We start from the raw sequence: 27175 nt of genomic DNA on the forward strand, positions 1-27175 counted from the left end.
CCAGATTTTGGCACTAAAATGTCACATATGGGGAACAGATGTCAAGTGTGTGATCCCTGGTTTTTGGTTCCAGGTGACACAGCATAGTTACTGGTACCAAGACAGTGGAACAAATGAGCAGAACAAGTAGGTACAAGTGAGCAAAAGGTCAAAGTTTATTAAAGCACAGTACACTCCAGAGAAGGGAGACATCCACCTTATCAAGTGGAGACCACCCTGGGTTAGTGAGATTTTTCCCGTTCATGACAATTTTCCAAATCTATGTTAAGTGGTGGGGGGAGGGGAATAATATATTTACTATTTTTACTGGAAAGGGAGAAAAATTCCCGAATGGAGAGTCCTCCCATTTCTATCCCTGTAAAGCCATTTCTAGAAGTTGTCATAGTATTTGTAAACTGTGATAAGTGATTGTAGTCCCACCTGCTAGGGAGGCTAAGGCAACAGAATCACCTGGGCCAAAGGATTTGGAGGTTGCTGTGAACAGAGACACTACAGCACTCTACCGAGGGTTAATAAGTGAAACTCTGTCTCAAATAAAAAAAAAAAAACTGGTGAATATTTTACTGTGTTTATGAAAATGGGTCCCTTGAGGCTACTGTCACCTTACTTGTATGCATGCTACAAAGACCCCTTTTAGTGGCCTTGGCCCTATCTCCACCCTGGGGCGTCTCTACCTCTGAGAGTCATTTTTGTAGAGCAATCATCAGTTCAGTTTTTGAAAGCCTTCCTGAAATACTTTCCTCTCTTGGCAGCCCACTCTGGCAATTTTGTTCCTTCTCATTATGAGCAAGGATGCCCTAGAATCACCTGCCCCTGTCTCTCCCTAGCCCTACAAAACATGATAAACACAACTTTAAGACATCATTGACATTTGTAGAGAATTTCTTCCATATGAATTATGATTACAAAAGTATGAGAAACATTTAAGGACATTGTCATATTCTTCACAATTGTAGAATATCTCTATGAATCCTGTTCTGTACTGAAATGTGTGAATCCTGGATTCGACACTGTCTTCAGAGTTGAAGGGGTTTTGTTCTGTCATAAATTTCATAGAGAAAGGTTTGAGCAGAAGTTAAACACTTGTCACCTTCTTCACATTTATAGCCTTTCTGTTCAACATGAATTCTAATATGTACAGAAAACTGTGATTTCTGGCATAAAGCTTCCACACACCTTCATATTCTGATTTTTCTGACATGAATTTCTCTTATGTTTACTAAGGGCCAAGGATCAGTTAAAACGTTTGCCATATTATTCTCATTTGTAAGATTAATCTCCAATATGAATTTTTATGTGTAGTGAACTTTGAGCTCTGGTTAACTGCATCACCAAACCGTTCACAGTTGTGGAATTTCTCTCCAGTGTAAATTCCTATAACCTTCATTAAGTTACAAACACCAAGTAAGGTACTGCCACATTCTTCACATTTCTAGGGTTTCCATGTTATCTCATTTTCTTTTAATGTACAGGCTGGTTTGACTCTGAGTAAAAGAGTTTGCCACAGTATTCATATTTGTAACCTTTTTCTCCAGAATGAATTTTTTTTTATGTACAGAAAGGTGTGAGTAGTGATTAAAGAATTTGCCACATTGTTGCCATTCATAGGGTTTCTATCAAGAATGAATTCTTTTATGTACAGACAAGTGTGAGCACTGTGCAAAGGCTTTCCCACATTCTTCACATTTGTAGGGTTTCTCTCCAGAATGAATTCTTTTATGTACAGAAAGGTTTGAGCAATATTTAAATGCTTTGCCACATTCTTCACATTTGTATGGTTTCTCCTCAGAATGAATTCTTTTATGTACAGACAGGGTTGAGTACCAGTTAAAGGCTTTTCCACATTCTTCACATTTATAGGGTTTCTCCCCAGAATGAATTCTTTTATGTACAGAAAGGGTTGAGCACTGGTTAAAGGCTTTTCCACATTCTTCACATTTGTAGGGTTTCTCTCCAGAATGAATTCTTTTATGTACAGAAAGAGTTGAGGAATCGTTAAAGGCTTTTCCACATTCTTCACATTTGTAGGGTTTCTCTCCAGAATGAATTCTTTTATGTACAGAAAGGTTTGAGGAATCCTTAAAGGCTTTGCCACATTCTTCACATTTGTAGGGTTTCTCTCCAGAATGAATTCTTTTATGTACAGAAAGGTGTGAGTACCGGTTGAAGGCTTTGCCACATTCTTCACATTTGTATGGTTTCTCTCCAGAATGAATTCTTTGATGTACAGAAAAGTTTGAGTAATATTTAAATGCTTTTCCACATTCTTCACATTTGTATGGTTTCTCCCCAGAATGAATTCTTTGATGCATAGAAAGGGTTGAGGACTCGTTAAAAGCTTTTCCACATTCTTCACATTTGTAGGGTTTCTCTCCAGAATGAATTCTTTTATGTACAGAAAGGGATGAGCACTGTGCAAAGGCTTTCCCACATTCTTCACATTTGTAGGGTTTCTCTCCAGAATGAATTCTTTTATGTACAGAAAAGTTTGAGTACTGTTTAAAGGCTTTGCCACATTCTTCACATTTGTAGGGTTTCTCTCCAGAGTGAATTCTTTTATGCACAGAAAAAGTTGAGGAATCGTTAAAGGCTTTTCCACATTCTTCACATTTGTAGGGTTTCTCTCCAGAATGAATTCTTTTATGTACAGAAAGGTATGAGTACAGTTTAAAGGCTTTTCCACATTCTTCACATTTGTAGGGTTTCTCTCCAGAATGAGTTTTTTTATGTACAGAAAGGTGTGAGTGCCGGTAAAAGGCTTTTCCACATTCTTCACATTTGTATGGTTTCTCTCCAGAATGAATTCTTTTATGTACAGAAAGGGATGAGTACTGTTTAAAGGCTTTTCCACATTCTTCACATTTGTAGGGTTTCTCTCCAGAATGAATTCTTTTATGTACAGAAAGGGATGAGTACTGTTTAAAGGCTTTTCCACATTCTTCACATTTGTAGGGTTTCTCTCCAGAATGAATTCTTTTATGTACAGAAAGGGATGAGTACTGTTTAAAGGCTTTGCCACATTCTTCACATTTGTAGGGTTTCTCTCCAGAATGAATTCTTTTATGTACAGAAAGGGATGAGTACTGTTTAAAGGCTTTTCCACATTCTTCACATTTGTAGGGTTTCTCTCCAGAATGAGTTTTTTTATGTACAGAAAGGGATGAGTACTGTTTAAAGGCTTTTCCACATTCTTCACATTTGTAGGGTTTCTCTCCAGAATGAGTTTTTTTATGTACAGAAAGGTGTGAGTGCCGGTAAAAGGCTTTTCCACATTCTTCACATTTGTATGTTTTCTCTCCAGAATGAATTCTTTTATGTACAGAAAAGTTTGAGTACCAGTTAAAGGCTTTTCCACATTCTTCACATTTGTAGGGTTTCTCTCCAGAATGAATTCTTTTATGTACAGAAAAGTTTGAGTACCAGTTAAAGGCTTTTCCACATTCTTCACATTTGTAGGGTTTCTCTCCAGAATGAATCCTTTTATGTACAGAAAGAGTTGAGGAATTGTTAAAGGCTTTTCCACATTCTTCACATATGTGGGGTTTCTCTCCAGAATGAATTCTTTTATGTACAGAAAGGGATGAGTCATCGTTACAGGATTTGCCACATTCTTTACATTTGCAGGGCTTCTCCACATTATAATTTGTCTTATAGTTAGAATATTTTGAGCTGTGGCTAAGACGCTTGTCATCATTCTCACAATGGGAAATTTTCTCTGCAGTATGAACTACCCCGTGCTTAGACAGTCTTGAGCAAGATTTAAAGACTTTGCAACAATCTTTACATTTGTACTGCTTTTCCACAAAATGGTTTATCTTATGTTTACCAAAGTTTGAGCATAGTTTTAAGGTTTTCCCATATTTTTTACATTCCAATGTTGTTTCCCTGGTACATATCATCTTACATCTATTTGTATTTGATAATTTTCTGACAACTTTGAAACATTTACTGCATTCGCAGGTTTTACCATGCATAGCTGATAAACTTCCGTCCACTCCATTGTAACATACTTTCTGCTGCTTATACTCACACGCCCTATCCCAGTCTTTTACTGAGTTTAAATTCTCAGGGCTATCCTCTTCATATCTTCTCAGGATTATCACTGGTAATAAAATATTCACGCCAAGCACTTTTGAATTGCTCTGGGTAGAATGATCACATATAACTGAAAGAAATTTAAAAATACAAAATTATGTCATTGCATTTCATCACAATTGAATAAATATACATTACAAATTTTGTCTGTAAAATTATGCCCAGCATAGTAGCAAGATGGCATAGGACAGCACAAATGCCCTAATAAGTTTTGAGATACATGTAAGAAATATATACTGCATTTTAGGGATTATAAGAATGAAGTGAGAATTTTCAGCCCAGCAGGTGAGCACAATGTGAAGAGGCATGTACAGGCCAGGTGCAGTGGATAGTGTCTGTAAACCTAGCACTGTGGGACAGTGAGTGGGTGGATTGCTTCAACACAGGCATTTGAGAGCAGTCTGAGCCCTGTTTATACCAAAATTAGAAAAAATTAGTGGGGCGAGTGGCAGACACCTGTTGCCCCAGCAACTTAACAAGCTTAAGGCGAGAGTATCTCTTGAGGCCAGGAGGTTGCGGTTCCTGTTAACTATAATACCACAGCACTCTATCCGTGGTGAAAGATACACTGTCTCAAAAATATATAACTATATAAAATAAAATAAGAAAAACAATGATAATGACAAAAGGTGCAAAATATGGGAAGACAAGTTTGTTCTACTTATAGACCACAGTCGTTCCCGCATCTGAAAACAGCATTGTCCATATGAAAGTAAACTTTTTCCTCAAAAGAAAAATAGAGACCTAAATTAACTCTAATGGCTTTTCAGGGCTTTTCTAAAAATAGGTTTTGTCTCCCATGAGGGAGAGTGCTGAAGGGAATGGTGCAGTTTTTTGTTTCTTTCTTCTTTTCTTTTTTTTTTTTTTTTTTTTGCAGTTTTTGTCTGGGGCTCTGTTTGAACCCACCACTTCCGGCATATGTAGCAAGCGCCCTACTTTTTTGAGCCATAGACGCCGCCCAAGAATGGTGCAGTTTTCATAAAACTGAAAGCAAAGGTAAAATATTGTTACAGCACCAGAGAGACTCCAAGACAACAACAGATTGAGGTCTACCAAGTGATTACAAGCTCTTATCTGGATATGTGGGGAAAATGCTTCGGCTAGAAAATAGCCACAAAACTCCACAGGCAAAACAATTTCAGAATGTATACTTAAATGCCTCGAACCTTCACTTGAACCAAGATAGTTAAGACTGCCCTGTGCTAGGCTGATGCCATGGCACGCTGGTCTGATGGCAATACAGTGAGCCTTTGTCTCAATGAGAAAATAAACATAAGAAATGAAAACAAGAACAGAGGTGCCTTTATGTAACAAGAGAAAGAAACCCAGGTTTCCCAGAACTCATTTCCAATTAAGCGGAGTTTCCCTAATCACATTGCATTGCGTGGTTTCCTCCTTGAACTTTGGACCTCTGACCAGAGTTATCTGCTTCATTCACTCCAACCTACCTGGGTGCTTGACCACTGTCTGGTGAGTCTTCACTATCCACGGTTCTTTCCTTTGCTCCAGACAGGTGATGAGATCTGGCTTAGACACAGCAAGCCCTGTTTCATTAGAAAAAAAAACGATAACATGACGCTTACTGGACTTCATCAGTAAACAATCTAGAACCTTTGTAGAATAGAGAACACATCATTTTAGAGATCCTAAAAGAATAATCTAAAAATAGAGGTTTCTGACAGAAACATTACAATATTTTAAAAGAATTTAAAATGCTAAACTACTTTGTACTATGGAAATAAAATTTGGGGCTACAAACTAGACTTAAAGGTATGGGCAACAATTATAAGCCTCTACATTTTTGAAATTACCATCAATGTAGCGAAGGATATTTATCAGCTCAAGAAAGACTAAGATTGGGCGGCACCTGTGGCTCAGTCGGTAGGGTGCCGGCCCCATATACCGAGGGTGGCGGGTTCAGGCCCGGCCCCGGCCGAACTGCAAAAACAAACAAACAAAAAAAATAGCCGGGTGTTGTGGCGGGCACCTGTAGTCCCAGCTACTTGGGAGGCTGAGGCAAGAGAATAGCTTAAGCCCAAGAGTTGGAGGTTGCTGTGAGCTATGTGATGCCATGGCACTCTGCCTAGGGCCATAAAGTGAAACTCTGTCTCTACAAAAAAAAAGACTAAGATTAATGCCAAGATAACATCTGAAATATTCTCTTTTCTATACCAAGAACTTATGTTTTCCTTAGAAACAACAATCTGAAACTAATGAAGTCAAAGAAGAATCTCCCCAAACCCACCTACAGAGAAACAATCTGAAATGCTTAGTGTACAGTTAAGAAATGTGTATGTAAGTTATCCTCACCAAGGAAGACCAGGTGTCTGTAGGTCTCTAACATGACATCCCGATACAAATTGTGCTGAGCAGGGTCCAGGCAGTCCCACTCATCCATAGAGAATTCTATAGACACATCTCTGAAGGTCAATAGTTCCTGGAAAAAAAAAACTAGAAATCTAAAAAACAACAATATTCATCATGATGCCATGAGAAGACTCAATTTCATTTTTACATAAATGAGTGGGTGAGAACTTCTTTTGACTTACATGACTGAATGGTATTAATGTGATAAGTATAGCAGAGAGATAGTCCCTCATGTGCTCTCTAACACTGAGAATAGATGGTGGGATAATATCCACAACCCCAGTATAGACACTGTGCTTTTTGTCTTTACAATGCAAAAATAAGGCCAACAATACAGGCATGTTGATTCTTGCGCCTACTTACATCATACACTATAAGCTGTGCGTATTTCTTACGTGAAAATATCATGGTGAAGTAAATGGAAGCCCTAAGATTTTAATGTGTGCAAGCATGAACTGGAGATCTTGTCAAATGCAGTTTTCTTTTCTTTTTTTTTTTTTTTTGAGAAATAGTCTCACTATATTGCCCTCAGTAAAGTGCAATGGTGTCACAGCTCACACCTCTTGGGCTTCAGCAATTCTCTTGCCTCAGCTTCCCAAGTAGGTGGGACTCCACGCACCCACCACAAAGCCTGGCTATTTTCTTCTTGCAGTTGTTACTGTTGTTTAGCTGGCATGGGCCGGGCAGGAACCACCCAGCCTTGGTGCATGTGGCTGGCGAGTAACTACTGTGCTATGGGCGCCAAGCCTCAAATGCAGTTTTTATTCAGAAGAATTTAGGTGAAGCTTTATTTTTGAATTTCCAACAAGCTCAACAGGATGCCAGTATTTCTGTTCCATGATAATACTTTATCACATGTCAGACTGGATTTATCCCAGTTGAATGTTGATCCAGTAAACAACCATTAAAGCCTTTATTTTCCAAACAAGGTATAAAAAGAGAATCTCAGAATGTGCATGAGTTGATACTCTCCCCAAAGTACTTAATCATATTCTGATAAAAACCACTTAAAAATCTTTTTTCAAAGTTGAAAGTACAGGCTTGGTGCCTGTTGCTCAGCGGTGAGAGTGCCAGCCACACACACCGGGGATGGTGGGTTCAAATCCAAGCCCAGGCCTGCTAAACAATGACAACTACAACCAAAAATTAGCCAGGCATTGTTGCAGGTGCCTGCAGTCCCAGCTACCTGGGAGGCTGAGGCAAGAGAATCGCTTAAGCCCAAGAGTTAGAGGTTGCTCTTAGCTGTAACACCAAGGCACTCTGCCCAGGGTGAAAGCTTGAGACTCTGTCTCAAAAAAAAAAACAAAAACAAACAACAACAACAACAAAAAAAAAACACTGAAGGTACAGATATCTGCCGGATCTTCTAATCTCTAATGCTGTCTTTAAAAACTCTTCTTTAGCATCCGAGAAAGCAAGGCTTTTCTAATAATTCTGATTTTGAGAACCTTGAGTTACTTTAGGCTGTTCATGCCATCTTCTGTAAACTGCATGTGTCGCCTTATTTTACACAGCACCGAGGGGGCTTCTGGACTGAAACTGAGCAGTACGTAGTCCCCTGCTTTGCTAATATCCAATGACCCAACATCATCCACACCGGGTAATATGGGGATCCACTTATTTCCATTTAAAACAGGCACAAGGGAAAATTTGCAGAACTACAGAACATAATTTTTTATAAACATAAATTTGTGATGAAAATTCTCCAGGGCATATGGGAATTTGGATGGAGAGAATGGAGAGCAGACACTGCTGTATACGGAGGGCCGAAGGATTTCTCAGAGGCTTTTCACTGTTACAAGAAAAGGGCAAAAGAGTATTTGAAACAAGCTCATTAAGCAGGAACATCACAAGTAGAGAAGATTTCCAACTTCTAAACGTGAGATATTGCAGGAGAAAAGATAGTCACAGCCCTGTGTTAGGACACATTTAGCTGAGAAGCAACCAGTTCTTTCTCTTTCCCTGCCTGCCCTTGATTTCCTTCTCAGGTGAGATTACCCGGATGTATATTCCACCTGCATCTTGATAATACGGCTTTAAAGGCATGAGCACAACCCCTTCACCTGCTCCCACCACATCTACAGGCAGAGAAACCTTGAAGCAAAAGAAATATAGATATATATATATATCTACCCTTTCCTGTTCTTTATTACAGGAGACAATCGGGAACAAGGAGCTTCCACATAAAGACCAAAGTGTGACTTTCATATTTTTTGCCCTCAGGTCCCCTCCCCTGCTAGCAATTTCAGCTATGGCAATGGAACGTTGGTGGTGCTGTCCTGTCCCCATGAAGCACAAGCAGGGCAGGCCCTGTGACCTCCCTTGGGACATAAGGCTCAACACATTTTAAAACTCTCATGCTTGACACTGGCCTAAACTTAACATCACATGGGGATAATAATTAAAGCCATGTGGATGACACAATCCAGACTAATAGAATTTGTGGGAAGGTGGAATCACAGATGATGGCATTTCTTCAAACTGGCCATGGAATCCTACCTGGAAGCCTGGGCTGAGAACCACTCAGGTAACTATCACCTCCCAGGCTTTATTACCCACACAAGGTATTCCGTATCCTGGGCCTCTCTAAGTATGAGATCCTGCAATAGCAGCAATTACTCTATCTTGAAACAAATAGTCACTTTTTTTACAATGGCTATGTATGTACTTGTTTAAGAATTTTAGGAATGGGTGTTTAAGCAATTAACCAAAGAATCAAGATTGCAGAATTCCGCCTGAAGGAAACCTCCACTTCAGTCCTGGTCCAGCATACTGCCAGATGGCAAGTAACCTTTGCAACAAGCCAGGGGCACCTACACATAGAAAGCTCCTGCACAGTTTCCCAAGCTTCTTTCCCCTTTCACCACCTTTTGGTCAGCTGAGGAACATGAGGTGGTCTTTCCAACATTTTTCAGCCATCTCTCCATGTTGCTCTTGAATAACCTGCATTTTCTTCCAACAACCCCTGTATGTTGAGTTTGGTTTCAGAAATGATTTGTAAACGTTGGGTTTGCCTCAGATTTTGCTGCTTTTAAGTGGGTGCATGAAGTGGCTTCTTTGACAATTTCACATATTGCTAGTGTTACTTCTCCTAGACTATAGTAACACTCAGCTGGAGAAAGTAAAGACACCATAGATTCCCTTCTGCTCAACACTTTTATTTATTTAATTTTTTTGAGACAGAGTCTCACTTTGTCACTCTCCGTAGAGCGTCTTGGCCACCATAGCAACCTCCAGCTCCTGCTCTCAAAGGATCTTGTCTCAGCCTCCTGAATAGTTGGGACTACAGAGGCCAGAGACAGGGTCTGGATCTTGCTGAGTTTGGTCTCAAATTCCTGACCTCAAGCAATCCACCACCTTCAGCCTCCCACAGTATGACCTTATGGGTGCAAGGCACCTCAGTGGCCAACACCATTTATTTATTTATTTATTTATTTATTTATTTATTTTTGCCACACTTTCGTAATAACATAAATCCTCTTTTTCCAGGGAAGACCAGCCATCACAATCTTGAAACATAGCATTCTGTGCTGAACCTTTAAAATTTCTAGAGCTGACAGAAGGAAGTAGTATCTGAATAAAAACCTGAATTGAAAATTGCAAACTGCAAATTTGAGTCTTGGTCACATGTGGATGCAGCTAGGGCCCTGGGTACATACATGGGAAGTAGGAAAAAGAAGAAATAGGGAAGTGGAAATTCTTCAAGTGTACTCGATGCACATATGTGATCCAGCTTAAGTTTGTAGCCTCATACTCCCAGGATCAGTTGCAAGTCTAATAATATCAATTTTACAAAGAGGTGGCTAAGCCATACAGAATACTTTGTAAATGTTCTGTGACATTTTTGAGACAGAGACTCAAGCTGTTGCCCTGGATAGAGTGTGGCGGCATCATAGCTCACAGCAACCTGCAAGTGGGGCTCAAGCGATCCTCTTGCCTCAGTTTTTCTATTTTTAGTAGAGATGGATCTCATTTTTTGATCAGGCTGTTCTCAAACTCATGAGCTCAAGCAATCCACCCACCTCTGCTTCCCCAAGTGCTAAGATTACAGGCGTGAGGCACCACTCCCAGCCTGTTTTGTGACATTTCTTAACAACTATTTTATAAATAGAGATATAACATAGAGCTGTAATTTTCTATTTTCCCTATGTATTGTGACTGTAGGAGCATTTTTGGTAACACTGTGTACTACAACTGCTCAAGAATAGATATTGAAAATAGGCAGACAGACCATTGTGGCTTCATTATTTGGGACACCATGCACTTTGCTGTACAATTGTGAGCTGTGACAGGTAGGCTGCGATGAAAATCGCCCCCTAGCAGAGAGAGCAAGATGGAGGCCATGTAACAGCTTCCTTGCATCTGGGCACCGTGAGTCTGCGGAGATAGGACTCCAGGCATCTCTGGCTGATGGGATCTGCCTATCATCATCCCTGTGAGGATACAGGGAGTCAGTGAGAGACTTCCAGACCCCAAGAGGAGGACTAAAACAGTGGAAAACCTGCAAGTGCTCGCGTCTGTTCAATTGGTCTAAACCCGCAGGCAACTCTAAGTACAGTAGCTGGAGACTGCAAACCGGAAAGGCCTTACCTGTGAACTGTTTTGGTATCTTTGGACTTGGCACTCAGTTGAACTACTTTGGGGAGAGCCTGAGCGGGAGTGCGGATAACTATGGCCATTGTCTAGGACCCCAGTCTGAGCTGCTGAGCCAGACGGAGCTAATAATGCTTGGCTGTGGGCCACAGGGAGCCATTGTGAGTGATCTGCCCTGGAAAGCTTCGTCCTCAGGGTCGCAGAACAAGAATCTGGCGGGAGCTGGTAACCTATCAACTGAGTAGCCTAAGTCCGGGGTATGAGCTGCCTTACAGCCCTAACCCTCAGGGGCAGAGTGAGACCAGTTTTGGTACACTGGGTAAGTGGATAGCCACTTCAGCACTGATTCCAGTGACAAGCACTTTCCTGGGAAAGCTTCTGCTCAGCAAGTTTACAAGTTCAAAGTGCCTTTTAAGTGGGCTAAAGAGAGATTTAGGGTGTCTACCTGCTGGGGTTTGAGAAATCAGCAGCCTCCAGTCGTATCAGTACTGTGATTAACATCTCATACGCCAGAAGATCACATGTTGCCCAGACAATATTCAACAACATACACATATTGCTTTGTTTTTGGTTGTGTTGTTTTTTTGTTTATTTTGATGTTGTTCGTGTTGTTTTGTTTTTCCATTTCAACCTTTTCCATACAGATTTTTTTCTTTCTCAATTTTTCTAGTTTAATTATAATTTCCCATTGCTGCCTTTTTCAATAACTAGAACTTCATTTTTGCCAGTGTTTCTACCATTATTACTTGGTTTTTCACCAAATTTTATCCCGTAAAGTTTTCTGTTTCCTTGTTTTGGTTTGATTTATAGCATTTTTGTCTTTCCTCTCTACTTGGTGGAGATGGGGTACTGTGTCTGATCAGGTTAGCAAAGAGCTGCTGACCTCAAGGGAAACACCCAATTGGGTACCCCCAGAAGGTGTGTTTTTTTTACGGTTGTGTCAAAGTACCCTACTGTACATCTATATCGCTCTGCCTCCCTCTTTCTGTGCCTCTCTTCTTTTTGTCAATATTCCTTTTACCCACCCCCTCTCCTTTCTCTATTTTTTTTCTTTTCGCTCGTTCCTCGTTTCTTTCATCCCTTTCTTGTTCTTCAACCTTCTCATTTTTCTGATCCTGTACCAAAAGGACTCATTGAACCCTTAGTCCACAGGCATGAGAACTTAAAGAGCAAGAGGAAGTGAAAGGAAAATTAGGGCAAGGAAACAGATAAAAGAAATCACTCATGAGGAAGATCAGCAGAAAACTCCAGGCAACATGAAGAAGCAGTCCAGAACAACCCCGCCAAGGGACCATGAGGTAGCTACTGCAGACGATTCCACCTATACAGAAATGTTAGGAATGACAGAAAGGGAATTTAGAATACACATGCTGAAAACAATGAAAGAAATGATGGAAACAATGAAGGAAACTGCTAATAAAGTGGAAAATAATCAAAAGGAAATTCAAAAACAAAATCAAATAAGAGAGGAACGATATGAAGAATATAGAAAGGATATAGCAGAGCTGAAGGAACTGAAACAGTCAATTAGGGAACTTAAAAATGCAATGGAAAGTATCAGCAACAGGTTAGACCATGCAGAAGAAAGAATTTCAGAGGTAGAAGACAAAGTTCTTGATATAACACAGATAGTAAAAGAGGCAGAAAAGAAGAGAGAGAAAGCAGAACATTCAGTGTCAGAATTATGGGACTTTATGAAGCGTTCCAACATATGAGTTATAGGAATCCCAGAAGGGGAAGAAGAATGCCCCAGAGGAATGGAAGCCATACTAGAGAATATTATAAAAGAAAATTTCCCAAATATCACCAAAGATTCTGACACACTCCTTTCAGAGGGATATCGCACCCCAGGTCGCCTCAACTCTAACCGAGCTTCTCCAAGACACATTGTGATGAACCTGTCCAAAGTCAAGACAAAAGAAAAGATTCTACAAGCTGCCAGGAGTAAGCGCCAGTTGACCTACAAGGACAAATCCATCAGTCTGACCACAGAATTCTCTAATAAAACTTTCCAAGCAAGAAGACAATGGTCATCTACCTTTAATCTACTTATCAGAACAATTTCCAGCCCAGAATTCTGTACCCTGCTAAGCTAAGCTTTAAAACTGAGGGAGAAATCAAATCATTATGGATATACAAACATTGAGGAAATTCGCCACAACAAGACCAGCTCTACAGGAAACACTTCAACCAGTTCTACACACTGACCATCACAATGGATCAGCAGCAAAGTGAGAATTCAGAAATTAAGGACAGAACCTAACCTCCACACTGATGCAAAAGATAAAACTAAACAATGGACTCTCACAAAATAAGATGAATAGGAATACTACCACACTTATCAATTATCTCAATAATTGTTCATGGCTTGAATTCCCCACTGAAGAGACATAGATTGGCTGACTGGATTAAAAAACACAAGCCATCAATTTGCTGTCTACAAGAAACACACCTGGCTTCAAAAGACAAATGAAAAACACGAGTCAAGGGTTGGAAGACATTTTCAGACAAATGGAATTCAGAAGAAAAAGAGGAGTTGCAGTCTTATTTTCAGATACATGTGGATTTAAAGCAACTAAAGTCAAAAAAGACAAAGATGGTCACTTTATATTGGTCAAGGGAAAAATACAACAAGAAGACGCTTCAATTCTAAATATTTATGCACAAAATTTAAATGCTCCCTAATTCTTGAAACAGACCTTACTCAGTCTGAGCAATATGATATCTGATAATACCATAATAACAGGGAACTTTAACACTCCTCTTACAGATCTGGACAGATCCTCTAAACAGAAATTAAACAAAGATATAAGAGATTTAAATGAGACCCTAGAGGGCGGCGCCTGTGGCTCAAGGGGTAGGGCGCCAGTCCCATATGCCGGAGGTGGCAGGTTCAAACCCAGCCCCGGCCAAAAAAAAAAAAAAAAAAAAAAATGAGACCCTAGAACAACTGTGCTTGATAGACGCATATAGAACACTCTATCCCAAAGATAAAGAATATACATTCTTCTCATCACACTATGGAACATTCTCCAAAACTGATCATATCCTGGGACACAAAATAAATAAAACAGAATCAAAAGATTTGAAATTTTACCTAGTATCTTCTCAAACCATAAGGCACTAAAGGTGGAACTCAACTCTAACAAAAACACTTGACCCCACACAAAGGCATGGAAATTAAACAATCTTCAGTTGAATAACAGATGGGTGCAGGAAAAATAAAACAGGAAATCATTAACTTCCTTGAGCATAACAACAATGAAGACACAAGCTACCAAAACCTGTGGGATACTGCAAAAGCAGTTTTGAGAGGAAAATTAATCACTTTTAGGTGCCTACATTCGAAAAACAGAAAGAAGGCACATCAACAATCTCACAAGCCATCTTATGGAATTGGAAAAAGATGAGCAATCTAAGCCTAAACTCAGTAGAAGAAAAGAAATATCCAAAATCAAGTCAGAGATCAATGAAATTGAAAACAAAAGAATCATTCAGAAAATTAATGAAACAAGGAGTTGGTTTTTTGAAAAAATTAATAAAATAGATAAACTTTGGCCAGAGTAACGAGAAATAGAAAAGTAAAATCTCTAGTAACCTCAATCAGAAATGATAAAGGGGAAATAACAACTGATCCCACAGAGATACAAGAGATCATCTCTGAATACTACCAGAAACTCTATGCCCAGAAATTTGACAATGTGAAGGAAATGGATCAATATTTAGAATCATACCCTCTCTTTATACTTAGCCAGGAAGAAATAGAGCTCCTGAACAGACCAATTTCAAGCACTGAGATTAAAGAAACAATAAAAAATCTTCCAACCAAAAAATGCCCTGGTCCAGATAGCTTCACACCAGAATTCTATCAAACCTTCAAGGAAGAGCTTATTCCTGTACTGCAGAAATTATTCCAAAAAATTGAGGAAGAAGAATCTTCCCCAACACATTCTATGAAGCAAACATTACCCTGATACCTAAACCAGGAAAAGACCCAACCAAAAAGGAGAATTTCAGACCAATCTCACTCATGAATATAGATGCAAAAATTCTCAACAAAATCCTAGCCAATAGATTACAGCTTATCATCAAAAAAGTCATTCATCATGATCAAGTAGGTTTCATCCCATGGATATGAGGCTGGTTTAACATACGGAAGTCCATAAACGTTATCCACCATATTAACAGAGGCAAAAATAAAGATCATATGATCCTCTCAATAGATGCAGAAAAAGCATTTGATAAAATCCAGCATCCTTTTCTAATTAGAACACTGAAGAGCATAGGCATAGGTGGCACATTTCTAAAATTGATTGAAGCTATCTAGGACAAACCCACAGCCGATATTTTACTGAATGGAGTAAAACTAAAATCTTTTCATCTTAGAACTGGAACCAGACAAGGTTGTCCTCTGTCACCTTTACTATTCAACATAGTGCTGGAAGTTCTAGCCAATACAATTAGGCAAGACAAGGATATAAAGGGAATCCAAATGGGAGCAGAGGAGGTCAAACTCTCCCTCTTTGCTGACGACATGATCTTATACTTGGAGAACTCCAAAGACTCAACCACAAGACTCCTAGAAGTCATCAAAAAATACAGTAATGTTTCAGGATAGAAAATCAATGTCCACCAGTCAGTAGCCTTTGTATACGCCAATAACGGTCAAGATGAGAAGCTAATTAAGAACACAACTCCCTTCACCATAGTTTCAAAGAAAATGAAATACCTAGGAATATACCTAACGAAGGAGGTGAAGGACCTCTATAAAGATAATTATGAAATTCTCAGAAAGGAAATAGCAGAGGATATTAACAAATGGAAGAACATACCATGCTCATGGATGGGAAGAATCAACATTGTTAAAATGTCTATACTTCCCAAAGCAATCTACCTATTCAATGCCATTCCTATCAAAATACCAACATCATACTTTCAAGAATTGGAAAAAATGATTCTGCGTTTTGTATGGAACCAGAAAAAACCCCGTATAGCTAAGGCAGTTCTTAGTAATAAAAATAAAGCTGGGGGCATCAGCATACCAGATTTTAGTCTGTACTACAAAGCCATAGTGGTCAAGACAGCATGGTACTGGCACAAAAATACAGACATAGACACTTGGAATCAAATTGAAAACCAAGAAATGAAACTAACGTCTTACAATCACCTAATCTTCGATAAACCAAACAATAACATACCTTGGGGGAAAGACTCCCTATTCAATCAATGATATTGGGAGAACTTGATGTCTACATGTAAAAGACTGAAACTGGACCCACACCTTTCCCCACTCACAAAAATTGATTCAAGATGGATAAAGGACTTAAATTTAAGGCATGAAACAATAAAAATCCTCAAAGAAAGCATAGGAAAAACACTGGAAGATATTGGCCTAGGAAAAGACTTCATGAAGAAGACTGCCATGGCAATTGTAACAACAAAAATAAACAAATGGGACTTCATTAAACTGAAAAGTTTCTGTACAGCCAAGGAGACAATAACCAAAGCAAAGAGACAACCTACACAATGGGGAAGGATATTTGCATATTTTCAATCAGACAAAAGCTTGATAACTAGGATCTATAGAGAACTCAAATTAATCCACATGAAAAACGCCAACAATCCCATATATCAATGGGCAAGAGACATGAATAGAACCTTCTCTAAAGAGGACAGACGAATGGCTAACAAATATATGAAAAATTGTTCATCATCTCTATTAATTAGAGAAATGCAAATCAAAACCACCCTTAGATACCATCTAACCCCCGTGAGAATGGCTCACATCACAAAATCTCAAAACTGCAGATGCTGGCATGGATGTTAAAGAAGGGAACACTTTTACACTGCTGGTGGGACTGCAAACTAGTACAACCTTTCTGGAAGGAAGTATGGAGAAACCTCAAAGCACTCAAGCTAGACCTCCCATTTGATCCTGCAATGCCATTACTGGGCATCTACCCAGAAGGAAAGAAATCCTTTTATCATAAGGACACTTGTACTAGACCGTTTATTGCAGCTCAATTTACAATCGCCAAAATGTGGAAACAGCCTAAATGCCCACCAACCCAGGAATGGATTAACAAGCTGTGGTATATGTATACCATGGAATACTATTCAGCTATTTAAAAAAATGGAGACTTTACATCCTTCGTATTAACCTGGATGGAAGTGGAAAACATTATTCTTAGTAAAGCATCACAAGAATGGAGAAGCATGAATCCTATGTACTCAATTTTAATATGAGGACAATTAATGACAATTAATTTTAATATGAGGAAAAGCAGAAAGATTGATGGAGGGAGGGGGGTGGGGCCTTGGTGTGTGTCACACTTTATTGGAGCAAGACATGATTGAAAGAGGGATTTTGCCTAACAATTGCAATCAGTGTAACCTGGCTTATTGTTCCCTCAATGAATCCCCAACAATAAAAAAAAGAAAGAAAGAAAGAAAAGCGCCCCCTAGAGTAACACTCCATGGGACTCTTCTGTGTTTATATCATATGTGGTAAGTCTGGATGGTATGTAAAAATACTTTATAATTACAAAGAGAATTATTTCCAATTCCAAAATACCCTTCAAAATGGTAGACAGAAAAAGAACTGCCACATTACACAATTAAAACAAAGTGTGATGTTCATCTCGGAGATTGTGAAGATCAACGAAGTCACCATAATTAGTCCTCACTTACAAGACTTGACAGCACCATTGGTAATATATATTTCACCCTGAATTCACCTTATACTTGGAAAGGCCTTTTATGTTTGTACTGGACTATATTCAAAGGACAGAAAAATCTTCACTTGTCTACATTATGGAAGATAGTTTGCAAACAAGGAGCCAGAGGAATACTAACGGGAGGTCCTGCACCACAACAGGAACTCTGACAAAGGTTGCTATCTCCTGGACTATTTATATTTCAAAGCAATGAGTCCTGAGCCCTGGAGAAAGACAGACCTGAATTTGAAAAGGAGGTAAGAAGATTATTTATCTGGTAAAATTATGTACTTACATTTCAAAGAGGCAGAAAAAAACACTTACATACAAAATTTTCTAAATTAAAACCTTTAAGGAAGAGGAAGAAGGCAAAATCTTTATGTTCAAATTGGGGTATTCGTCTGGTATTTCTAATTTCCATCTGTTCTTACAACAGGTCTAGGGATGCTTCCTTGAACTCATGGACATAATTTCAGGAGACACTGACAGTCACCACAGAGACAGCATGAAAGAGGGTTTATGGAATGAAAATAATCAGAAGACAGGCGCTATCAAGGACCCATGAGAGAGGGCAGTGTAGAGTTTGTTCAAGTATTGGTTGAGCTATTGGCCTATAAAAGAAACTAAAAATCTTAGGACCAAATCTTTATGCAAAAGCAGAGGTCAAGCCCAGAAGCTGAGTCATTTAAGACCTTTTTTTTTAGAGACAGAGTTTCACTCTGTCACCCTTAGTAGAGTCCCATAGCTTCACGGCTCACAGCAATCTCCAGCTCCTGAGCTTAGGCGATTATATTGCCTCAGCCTCCAGCGTAGCTGGGATTTCAGGCACCTGCCACAACACCCAGCAATTTTTTTGTTGCAGTTTGGTTGAGGCCAGGTTTGAACCCACCACCCTTGGTATATGGGGCTGGCACCCTATATACCACAGGCATATGGGCCACAGGCACTGCCCTGCACCTCCTTATAATAGACTAAAATGATCTGAATGATAGGGCAAAAACCGAGAACAGGACCACAAAAACAAGGGCACACAAGTCCTGCCCAGGAAGGAATAAATGTACCAATCCCCATCTTCCCAAACACTTATATTCCCACCCTGCCTTAACCAATGTGCTGACTTCTTTTTTGAACCTAGCCTACGTGCATGCAAGTGAATAAAGGCCATGTTGCCCACACAGAATCTGGACTCAATTTTCTTTTGTTCACAACTTGGAATAACCTCTCACCCAGTAGCTGGGATTACAGTTGTCGTACATGACCTCTCACTCATTTTTCTATTTTAAACTAGAGATGGATCTTGTTCTTTCTTTTATTTTTTGAGACAGAGTCTCAGTTTCTCACCCTGGGTAGAGTACTGTGGCGTCACAGCTCACAGCAACCTCAAACTCTTGGGCTTAAGCAATTCTCTTGCCTCAGCCTCCCAAGTAGCTGGGACTACAGGCTCCCACCACAATGTCTGGCTACTTTTTTCTTGCAGTTGTTTAGCTGGCCTGGGCCGGGTTTGAACTCGCCACCCTTGGTGTATGTGGCTGACACCGTAACCACTGTGCTATGGGCACCAAGCTGTGGGTCTTGTTCTTGCTCGGGCTGGTCTCCAACTCCAAAACCCAAGCAATCCACCCACATTGGCCTCAGAGAGTGCTAGGATTACAGGCATTTTAGTAGAAATGAACACCCCCACAATCTTTTTGTAGCTTAACTTACAATGCACGTTAAAACTTGTAAATTTAGCCGGGCGTTGTGGCGGGTGCCTGTAGTCCCAGCTACTCGGGAGGCTGAGGCAAGAGAATCGCTTAAGCCCAGGAGTTGGAGGTTGCTGTGAGCTGTGTGAGGCCACGGCACTCTACCGAGGGCCATAAAGTGAGACTCTGTCTCTACCAAAAAAAAAAAAAAAAAAAAAACTTGTAAATTATTAATCACTGGCCCGGATGATCAGGAATGCCTAAATAACACAACATTAACACTGAACCATTTTGCTGAAGGGTGCTATTGGGTATAAAAGTAAAAAGCTCAACCGTCAATGTAGAAAGTGAGTTTCTTGGTTCTGGACAAGGTAGCCTATTAAAAAATAAAATAAAATAATTATATTTTCCAATCACTACAACAGCTTTAGGGATTTCTAGATAAGATAATTTTCTACCAAGTGTGGATTCCTAACTACGGCTTAATCCCTAAACCCTTATATTGAGACAGGTTACCCGAGAAAGCTGTGGTCTAAAACAGGTCTTCTCAAGGAGACCATAAGGATACATCTGCAGGGTGTATCTATGGTGACTCAGCTCTTGGGAATTTGTAAACTTAACTTCCTGGAACTTGGAAATTTCCACTTCTGTGAATTCCTGTAGTTCTGTGGGGGCTGGAATAGCATCTACCACTTCATTCAAACTGGACAATGAGGAAGGTAACTGTGGGCTGGAACTTTTTGATTGTCAATAAAAAGGAAAAGACCAAGCCAGTCAGGGAGCTCGGCCATTTGGAATTCTTCTATGCCATAAGCTCCCAGCCAGTGAATAAAACCCTTCCTCTTATAAACATGGTGTTTGGGTGCTCTTTCTCTCCACTGGGCCTCATCTTCCTCTATCAATATGAGTCCTTGAAAGCACAGGAAAATGAGTGGCGCCTGTAGTTGAAGTGGCTAAGGCACCAGCCACATATACCAGAGCTAGCGGGTTAGAATCCAGCCTGGGCCTGCCAAACAATGACAATTACAACCAAAAAATTGCTGGGCATTGTAGCCGGTGCAACCTGTAGTCCCAGCGATTCAGGAGGCTGAGGCAAGAGAATCACTTAAGCCAGGAGTTTAGGTTGCTATGAGCTGTGACACAGGGCACTCTACCCAGAGTGATAGCTTCAGGCGCTGTCTCAAAAAAAGAAAAAAGAGAAGGAAAATTCTCCTCTGTATCAGACTAAAGAGTTAAAACTTAACTGTAGAAACTTAATCTAAGGCCTCTGCTTTTGGCCTGTGTAAGCTATTTCTATATGTGCATTAAAGACAGAAGACAGGGATTTAGTCTTGGAGTACTGATGGAAGAACTTGGCACTATTCCCAGACCAGCAGCATATTTGTCTAAACAATTAAACTTTTTTTTGTAGAGACAGAGTCTCACTTTATTGTCGCCCCCAGTAGAGTGCCAGAGTGTCACATAGCTCTCAGCAAACTCCAGCTTCTGGGCTTTGAATTAAAGGCCATTCATGTTCAGAGAACAGGGTGGCAGCTGTGGCTCAGTTGGTAAGGTGCCAGCCCCATATACCAAGGGTGGCGGGTTCAAACCCGGCCCCAGCCAAACTGCAACATGTTCAGAAAAACATTAGAAATTTTCCTCTATCTCTAAAAACTGATTAACCTGATTGGGAAACAAAAGGGGCTGCAGACTTCCTTTTCTCAATGCTAGAGACCTGGCCCCAAATCATTTAAACTATAAAACCTGTCTCTCACGTTAATTTACATGTGAATTTGTTTCCCTCCATCTACACATCCACTCCCTAGCAACCACTCGGTGCACCTATACTTTGCATATTCTCCACCATCCCTTCTAAAAGGCATCTATAAAAGTCTCTGACTATCATTGAGCCACTGGGTAATAATTCTTGCAGTTCCCCTCTTCTGCATAGTATGTGGAAAGAAACCTTACTCTTTTTTTTTTTTTTTTTTTGGTTTTTGGCCAGGGCTAGGTTTGAACCCGCCACCTCTGGCATATGGGACCGGCGCCCTACTCCTTGAGCCACAGGCGCCGCCCGAAACCTTACTCTTAATAATCTGCCATAATTGTGAACTGATCTTTCAGTTTTTTTTTTGTTTGTTTGTTTTTTTTGTAGAGACAGAGTCTCACTGTACCGCCCTCGGGTAGAGTGCCGTGGCGTCACACGGTTCACAGCAACCTCTAACTCTTGGGCTTACGCGATTCTCTTGCCTCAGCCTCCCGAGGAGCTGGGACTACAAGCGCGCGCCACAACGCCCGGCTATTTTTCTGTTGCAGTTTGGCCGGGGCTGGGTCCCCCCGAAGCCACCACCCTCGGCATATGGGGCCAACGCCCCACTCACTGAGACACAGGCGCCGGTGAAACAACTAAGGGAAAAGGGCAAGTTTTGCTGTGCTCCCTACACTATGTTACTTACTAACCCTGAAATACAACTGCAAGTGATAGGTGGACTGAACCCAGCCCCTCTACCTACTAACCTTAATCAAGAACCAAAAGAACATGAATGTCTAGTGGTAACTGAACAAGTCTTTTCTAGCCAAGGAGATTCTGTCAGACAACCCTTCCAAAGAGGTAGACTGGACTCCATGTATATACGGAAGCAGTTATATTGAAAAAGGAACACGAAGGGCAAGTGATACAGTAGTGATTGCAGAAAGGTTGCTAGAAATGAAAGCCCCTGCACCAGGGACATCAGCCCAAAAGCTGAACTAAGGGCCCTAACCAGAACATTAGAACGTCAAAAAGAAAAACACTAAACATTACATGGACTTCAAATTTTCTTATCTAATTCTTCATACTCAATATGCCATATAGAAAAAAAGGGAGATTACTAGGGCAGGGAAAAATACTTGTTAAAAACAGTTCAGTTTTGGGCGGCGCCTGTGGCTCAGTGAGTAGGGCGCCGGCCCCATATGCCGAGGGTGGCGGGTTCAAACCCAGCCCCGGCCAAACTGCAACAACAAAAAAAATAGCCGGGTGTTGTGGCGGGCGCCTGTAGTCCCAGCTACACGGGAGGCTGAGGCAAGAGAATCGCTTAAGCCCAGGAGCTGGAGGTTGCTGTGAGCTGTGTGATGCCACAGCACTCTTCTGAGGGCCATAAAGTGAGACTCTGTCTCTACAAAAAAAAAAAAAAACAGTTCAGTTTTACAACTATTAGAAACTGCCTTGTTTCCCGCACAGTGACAGTCACGCATTGCACAGGACACCAGAAAAGACTTAATCCTGTGCCAACAGAAAACCAGAGGGTGACACTGCACCAAAGCAAGCTGAAAGACTGACAATAACGGCCCACTTAATGCCACCTCTAAACCTATCTGATTTCAATCCCACCTATAAGAAAAGAAATAAAAAAGGTAACAGCCTTAACTGAGTTCCTTCCCCAGTAAGTTGTAAACAGGCAACTCACCCAGACAATCAAAAACAAATACTCAGTGTTTGCTTTGTATAAGAAACAAACCCTAAACAGAGAACATATATAAAAAAACACACTGACCCTACCATAAGATAATGCTGTTTGAAAACTAGGTGATAGGTGATAGGACAGCGCCTGTGGCTAAGTCGGTAAGGCACTGACCCCATATACTGAGGGTGGTGGGTTCAAACCCGGCCCTGGCCAAACTGCAATCAAATAGCCGGGCGTTGTGGCGGGCGCCTGTAGTCCCAGCTACTCGGCAGGCTGAGGCAAGAGAATCACTTAGGCCCAGGAGTTGGAGGTTGCTGTGAGCCTTGTGATGCCATGGCACTCTACCGAGGGCCATAAAGTGAGACTCTGTCTCTACAAAAAAAAAAAAAAGAAAACTAGGTGATAGATTTCACTCAAATACCCACATCCAAAGCCTATAGACCTAAATCATTAGCAAAAGTAAAAAGAAAATAAATCATATACTAATAGAAAACGTTGCCAAACAATTCCAGGAGATCCATTTACATTAAAACCAGGTATTATCCCTCCAACTACTGTGAATTAAGGTAGTCCCTAAAAGCAGGGTCAAATTAAATCCTTACCAAGTTGTTTATTATAAACCCTTCCAGGCAGTCTCAATTTAAATGTCACGGCAAGCCGAATATAATCTTAAAGTACAAAAGTATGTACAACAAATGCAGCAAGTGCCCAAATTCTCTCTTCCCAGACCCCAGATAACACCTACATCTCTTTTATCTTGGTAACCAAGTCCAACTCAAAGCCTGGAAAGACCAGCCTGAGAAAAACAGCTGAAACAAAAGTAGGCTAGTCCAGGAAAAGTTCTGTAGATGACATCATAGCAGTGAAACGTCCAGGACTCACTTGAGAAGCAGCTGAGGCCCACAAAAACTAGACTGCCTCTCTTGGAGGAAACACCACATTAAGACTAAAGAAATATTGGGAGGCACCTGCGTCCTCAGTAGAGCGCCAGCCCCATATATCAAGGGTGGAGTGTTCAAACACCAACAAAAAAATAGCTGGGCATTGTGGCGGGCACCTGTAGTCCAGCTACTAGGGAGCCTGAGGCAAAAGAATCCTCTAAGCCCATGAGCTGGAGTTTGCTGTGAGCTGTGATGTCACCGCACCCTACTGACAGTGACAAATGAGACTGTCTCTTTAAAAGAAAAGGCTGAAGACATACAATCCCCAGTCATCTTAAGACTTGTCATACACAGCTGTGTGCTTACCCCAGAACCTTGACCCATTTTGGTGAAATAAATGCTATACTAGTGAAAACTGTAACTACTGATCATAAATATATTAACTTTAAAAGGTGCCCTTTCCCATATCTTAATAATTCCTTATTTAACTGTAACTTAACTGCCTTTGTACCTTGTGCCAAGACACACGCCATCTTAACCTGAAGATAGTTCTTATTACATGGCACCCAGGCTTTTTCATATATCTCTGCTACAACATAGGAAAACCTTGTTCACTAAGATTAACTCCTTTTCTACCCTGGGTACAAAACTTTTAAGTCCAACCAGTCTAAACTTAAGATACTAACCTCCCTGAAAACTATCATAGCCAACTACATCTTTGTAATACTGCTAAATACACCACTTTACCAACACTAGCTATTAAACTCAACCTGAAGACTAATCCATTTGCCTATGACATCATTAAGGTCCTTAATACAATTTCTCAAGCCATAAATGCTGAACATTGAATTAAAATAAGTACAAGAAGTTACACTAAAAAAATCAAGTAGCCATTATTGATTATTAAAACACAATCATAGATGTAAAAATAAATACTGCTTCGATTTATCTAACAGTTAGCAATTCATTGAAAATAAGTTGAAATGGGCTCGGTGCCCTTAACACAGAGGTTACAGCGCCAGCCACATAAACAAGGGTGGTGGCTTCGAACCCAGTGCCAGCCAGCTACACAACAATGTCAACTGCAACAAAAGTAAGTGGGGTGTTGAGATGGTCACCTGTAGTCCCGGCTCTTTGGGAGGCTGAGGTAAAAGAATCACTTAAGCCCAAGAGTTTGAGGTTGTTGTGAGCTGTGAAACTACAGCACTCTACCACGGGTGATATAGTGTGACTCTGTCTCAAAAACAAAAAAAAAGGCTGGGGGCGGCACCTGTGGCTCAAAGGAGTGGGGCGCCGGCCCCATATACCGAAGGTGGTGGGTTCAAACCCACCCAGGCCAAAAACAACAACAACAACAACAAAAATTAATTAATTTAAAAAAAAAAGAAAGGCTCGACGCCTGTAGCTCAAGCGGCTAAGGCGCCAGCCACATACACCAGAGAGGGCAGATTCAAATCCCAGGCCTGCCAAACAACGACAACTACAACCAAAAAAACAGAAAAAGAAAAAAGCCAGGCATTGTGGCAGGCACCTGTAGTCCCAGCTACTTTAGAGACTGAGGTAAGAGAATTTCTTAAACCCAAGAGCTGGAGGTTGCTGTGAGCTTTGATGCAACAGCACTCTACCCACAGCAACATCTTGAGGCTCTGTCTCAAAAAAGAAAAATAACTTAAAATGTATAAAAGACATAGTCCAAAAAATACAACAAATAACATTTTTCAGAATATCCAACACTTCCTAGCTAAAGGATTCTCATAATGACCCAACGATACCTAAATCCAAACCTTTATGCTCTAAGTTGCAAGCTTTTTACTATGTTACAAAATACATTGCATACCATTCATATGTACCCGCTGTTTCACAAATTTCAAAAAACAAAATTAAAAGCACAGCACCCATGTGAGCTTAACTAATCATAACAATTATTGTGGGGAAGGGGCTGTGAGGTGGCCAGGGCCCATCACAGCCAGCGGAAGCCTCTAGGGAACGACTCCCCCACCCCACCCCCCAGCCACTTCTCCTAGATTAACATTCTTTTCAACTGCCAGAAGTCACATAGCCCCGACATACTTTCCTTATTACAGCTTTTCCTCTTTAAAGTTAATCCTTACCCCAGATGTTAATATTTACCTTATTAAAGATACTTTATAAAAGCTGCTTCCACAGTTCCGTGCTGGCTGCAGACAGACCTTCCGACCCCATCCTATCTCTACCCTCATGTGTGTTTTATATATTTCTTGGATGTCTTTGTTTCTAATTTTCCACTACTTCCACTCAGGTTATCTCCTCCTCCTTGCACTGGGTCTCAAGAAATTATTTCCATTTGAAATCAATTTCATAGACATGAAAATAAAATAAATAATAGTAGAGACTATGGTAGACACAGACACCCCCACACCTTCTTAGCTATTTGTGAATTGAGAATGCACTTGAAAACATAGGAGCAGTAAGTCAGTCAAACAGGCCAAATCAGAAATAGGGAATAAAGATTAAAAAAAGAGAAAAGAAACCCAAGGAAGTAATGAGGCACTATAGAACAAGTTCATAGCATGTTTAATGATTTTTTTGATGATTTTCTTCGATAAGTTTTTGACTGTTACATATTTTTAACTACCCAAATGCTGTTAATCACATAAGTATATTTTTAATATACTTTGGAAATTATCCCCTATACAAATTCTTAAAATGTGTTACACAGACAAAATATTTTAAAAAATTACTCCCGCTGCTCCCCAGAATTGCCGGCCTTTCCGATAATGAAGCCTTTTCACGAATCAACTTCCTGTCTCTGTGTTTAACTAGGATTACAGGCAACCGAGCCACTTTTGATTTGGCAACAGCCTGACCCACCCTTCCCGGCCCGAAGTTTATTTTTAACAGAATGGGGGGATTGGGGGCCCCACGGACTACAGCCTCTCCCAGAAACAAGCCCCACACACCCAGTTAGGATTCTTCCTGAGGACTCTTCCACTGTCACCACGTGGCAGGAACACCCGGCGCTCCAGGCACACTGTTGCTCCAAGAGAGCTCTGGGCCTTGGTCCAATTAACCAACTCGGGAAGGGGCCGCAGCAGTAGTCCCCGCTGCCTGCCCCACTCCACCTTTTGCTCACAGGGTCTGAGAGCCAAAGGTGCCAGTGGCAAATTTCAGTCTGAAGACTGTAAAACTGAAGTGAAATTGCCAGGTTCCGCCACACTCACTTCTGGCCCCAACCACGCTCCTCCCCCTCTCAGGACACCCAGTCTCCGGTACTCACCATTTCCCAGCTTCCTGGATGTCCCGGTGTCGTCCCTACAAATCTCCCGGTACCTGCAGTTCACAGGGTGACAGAGGCGGCCGTAGAGACACCTGGATTGTCCAGGACACGAAAAAACTGAAGAGGGTAGCCCAGATCAGTGAAAGGCTGCTCTGGATTCCCG

General features: G+C 40.8%; 1 protein-coding gene across 2 annotated transcripts; it reads right to left on the reverse strand.

Moving 5' to 3' along the window:
* Positions 1 to 1371: 1371 nt before the first annotated feature.
* LOC128572721 (zinc finger protein 729-like) lies at positions 1372 to 27175 on the reverse strand. Of its 2 annotated transcripts, XM_053572784.1 has the most exons (4): positions 27013 to 27175; positions 6406 to 6532; positions 5544 to 5639; positions 1372 to 4165 (listed from the first exon to the last, which is right to left on the reverse strand). In XM_053572784.1, exons 1-4 carry the CDS (start codon positions 27013 to 27015, stop codon positions 1617 to 1619), a joined length of 2775 nt encoding a protein of 924 aa, XP_053428759.1. In that variant the 5' UTR covers positions 27016 to 27175; the 3' UTR covers positions 1372 to 1616. The 2 variants fall into 2 exon arrangements, with proteins under 2 accessions (XP_053428759.1, XP_053428760.1); XM_053572785.1 differs by lacking the exon at positions 6406 to 6532 and having other exon boundaries at positions 27013 to 27144.

The sequence above is a fragment of the Nycticebus coucang genome, chromosome 20, assembly GCF_027406575.1.
Source record: "Nycticebus coucang isolate mNycCou1 chromosome 20, mNycCou1.pri, whole genome shotgun sequence".
Lineage (NCBI taxonomy): Eukaryota > Metazoa > Chordata > Mammalia > Primates > Lorisidae > Nycticebus > Nycticebus coucang.

Bases quoted from the DNA above. Each gene is read 5' to 3' on its own strand.
- LOC128572721 (XM_053572784.1), bottom strand. The intron at 5,640-6,405 runs GTGAGGATAACT...CTAATGAAACAG, and splicing joins CAGACACCTGGTCTTCCTTG to GGCTTGCTGTGTCTAAGCCA. The intron at 4,166-5,543 runs GTAGGTTGGAGT...AATTTCTTTCAG, and splicing joins GACAGTGGTCAAGCACCCAG to TTATATGTGATCATTCTACC.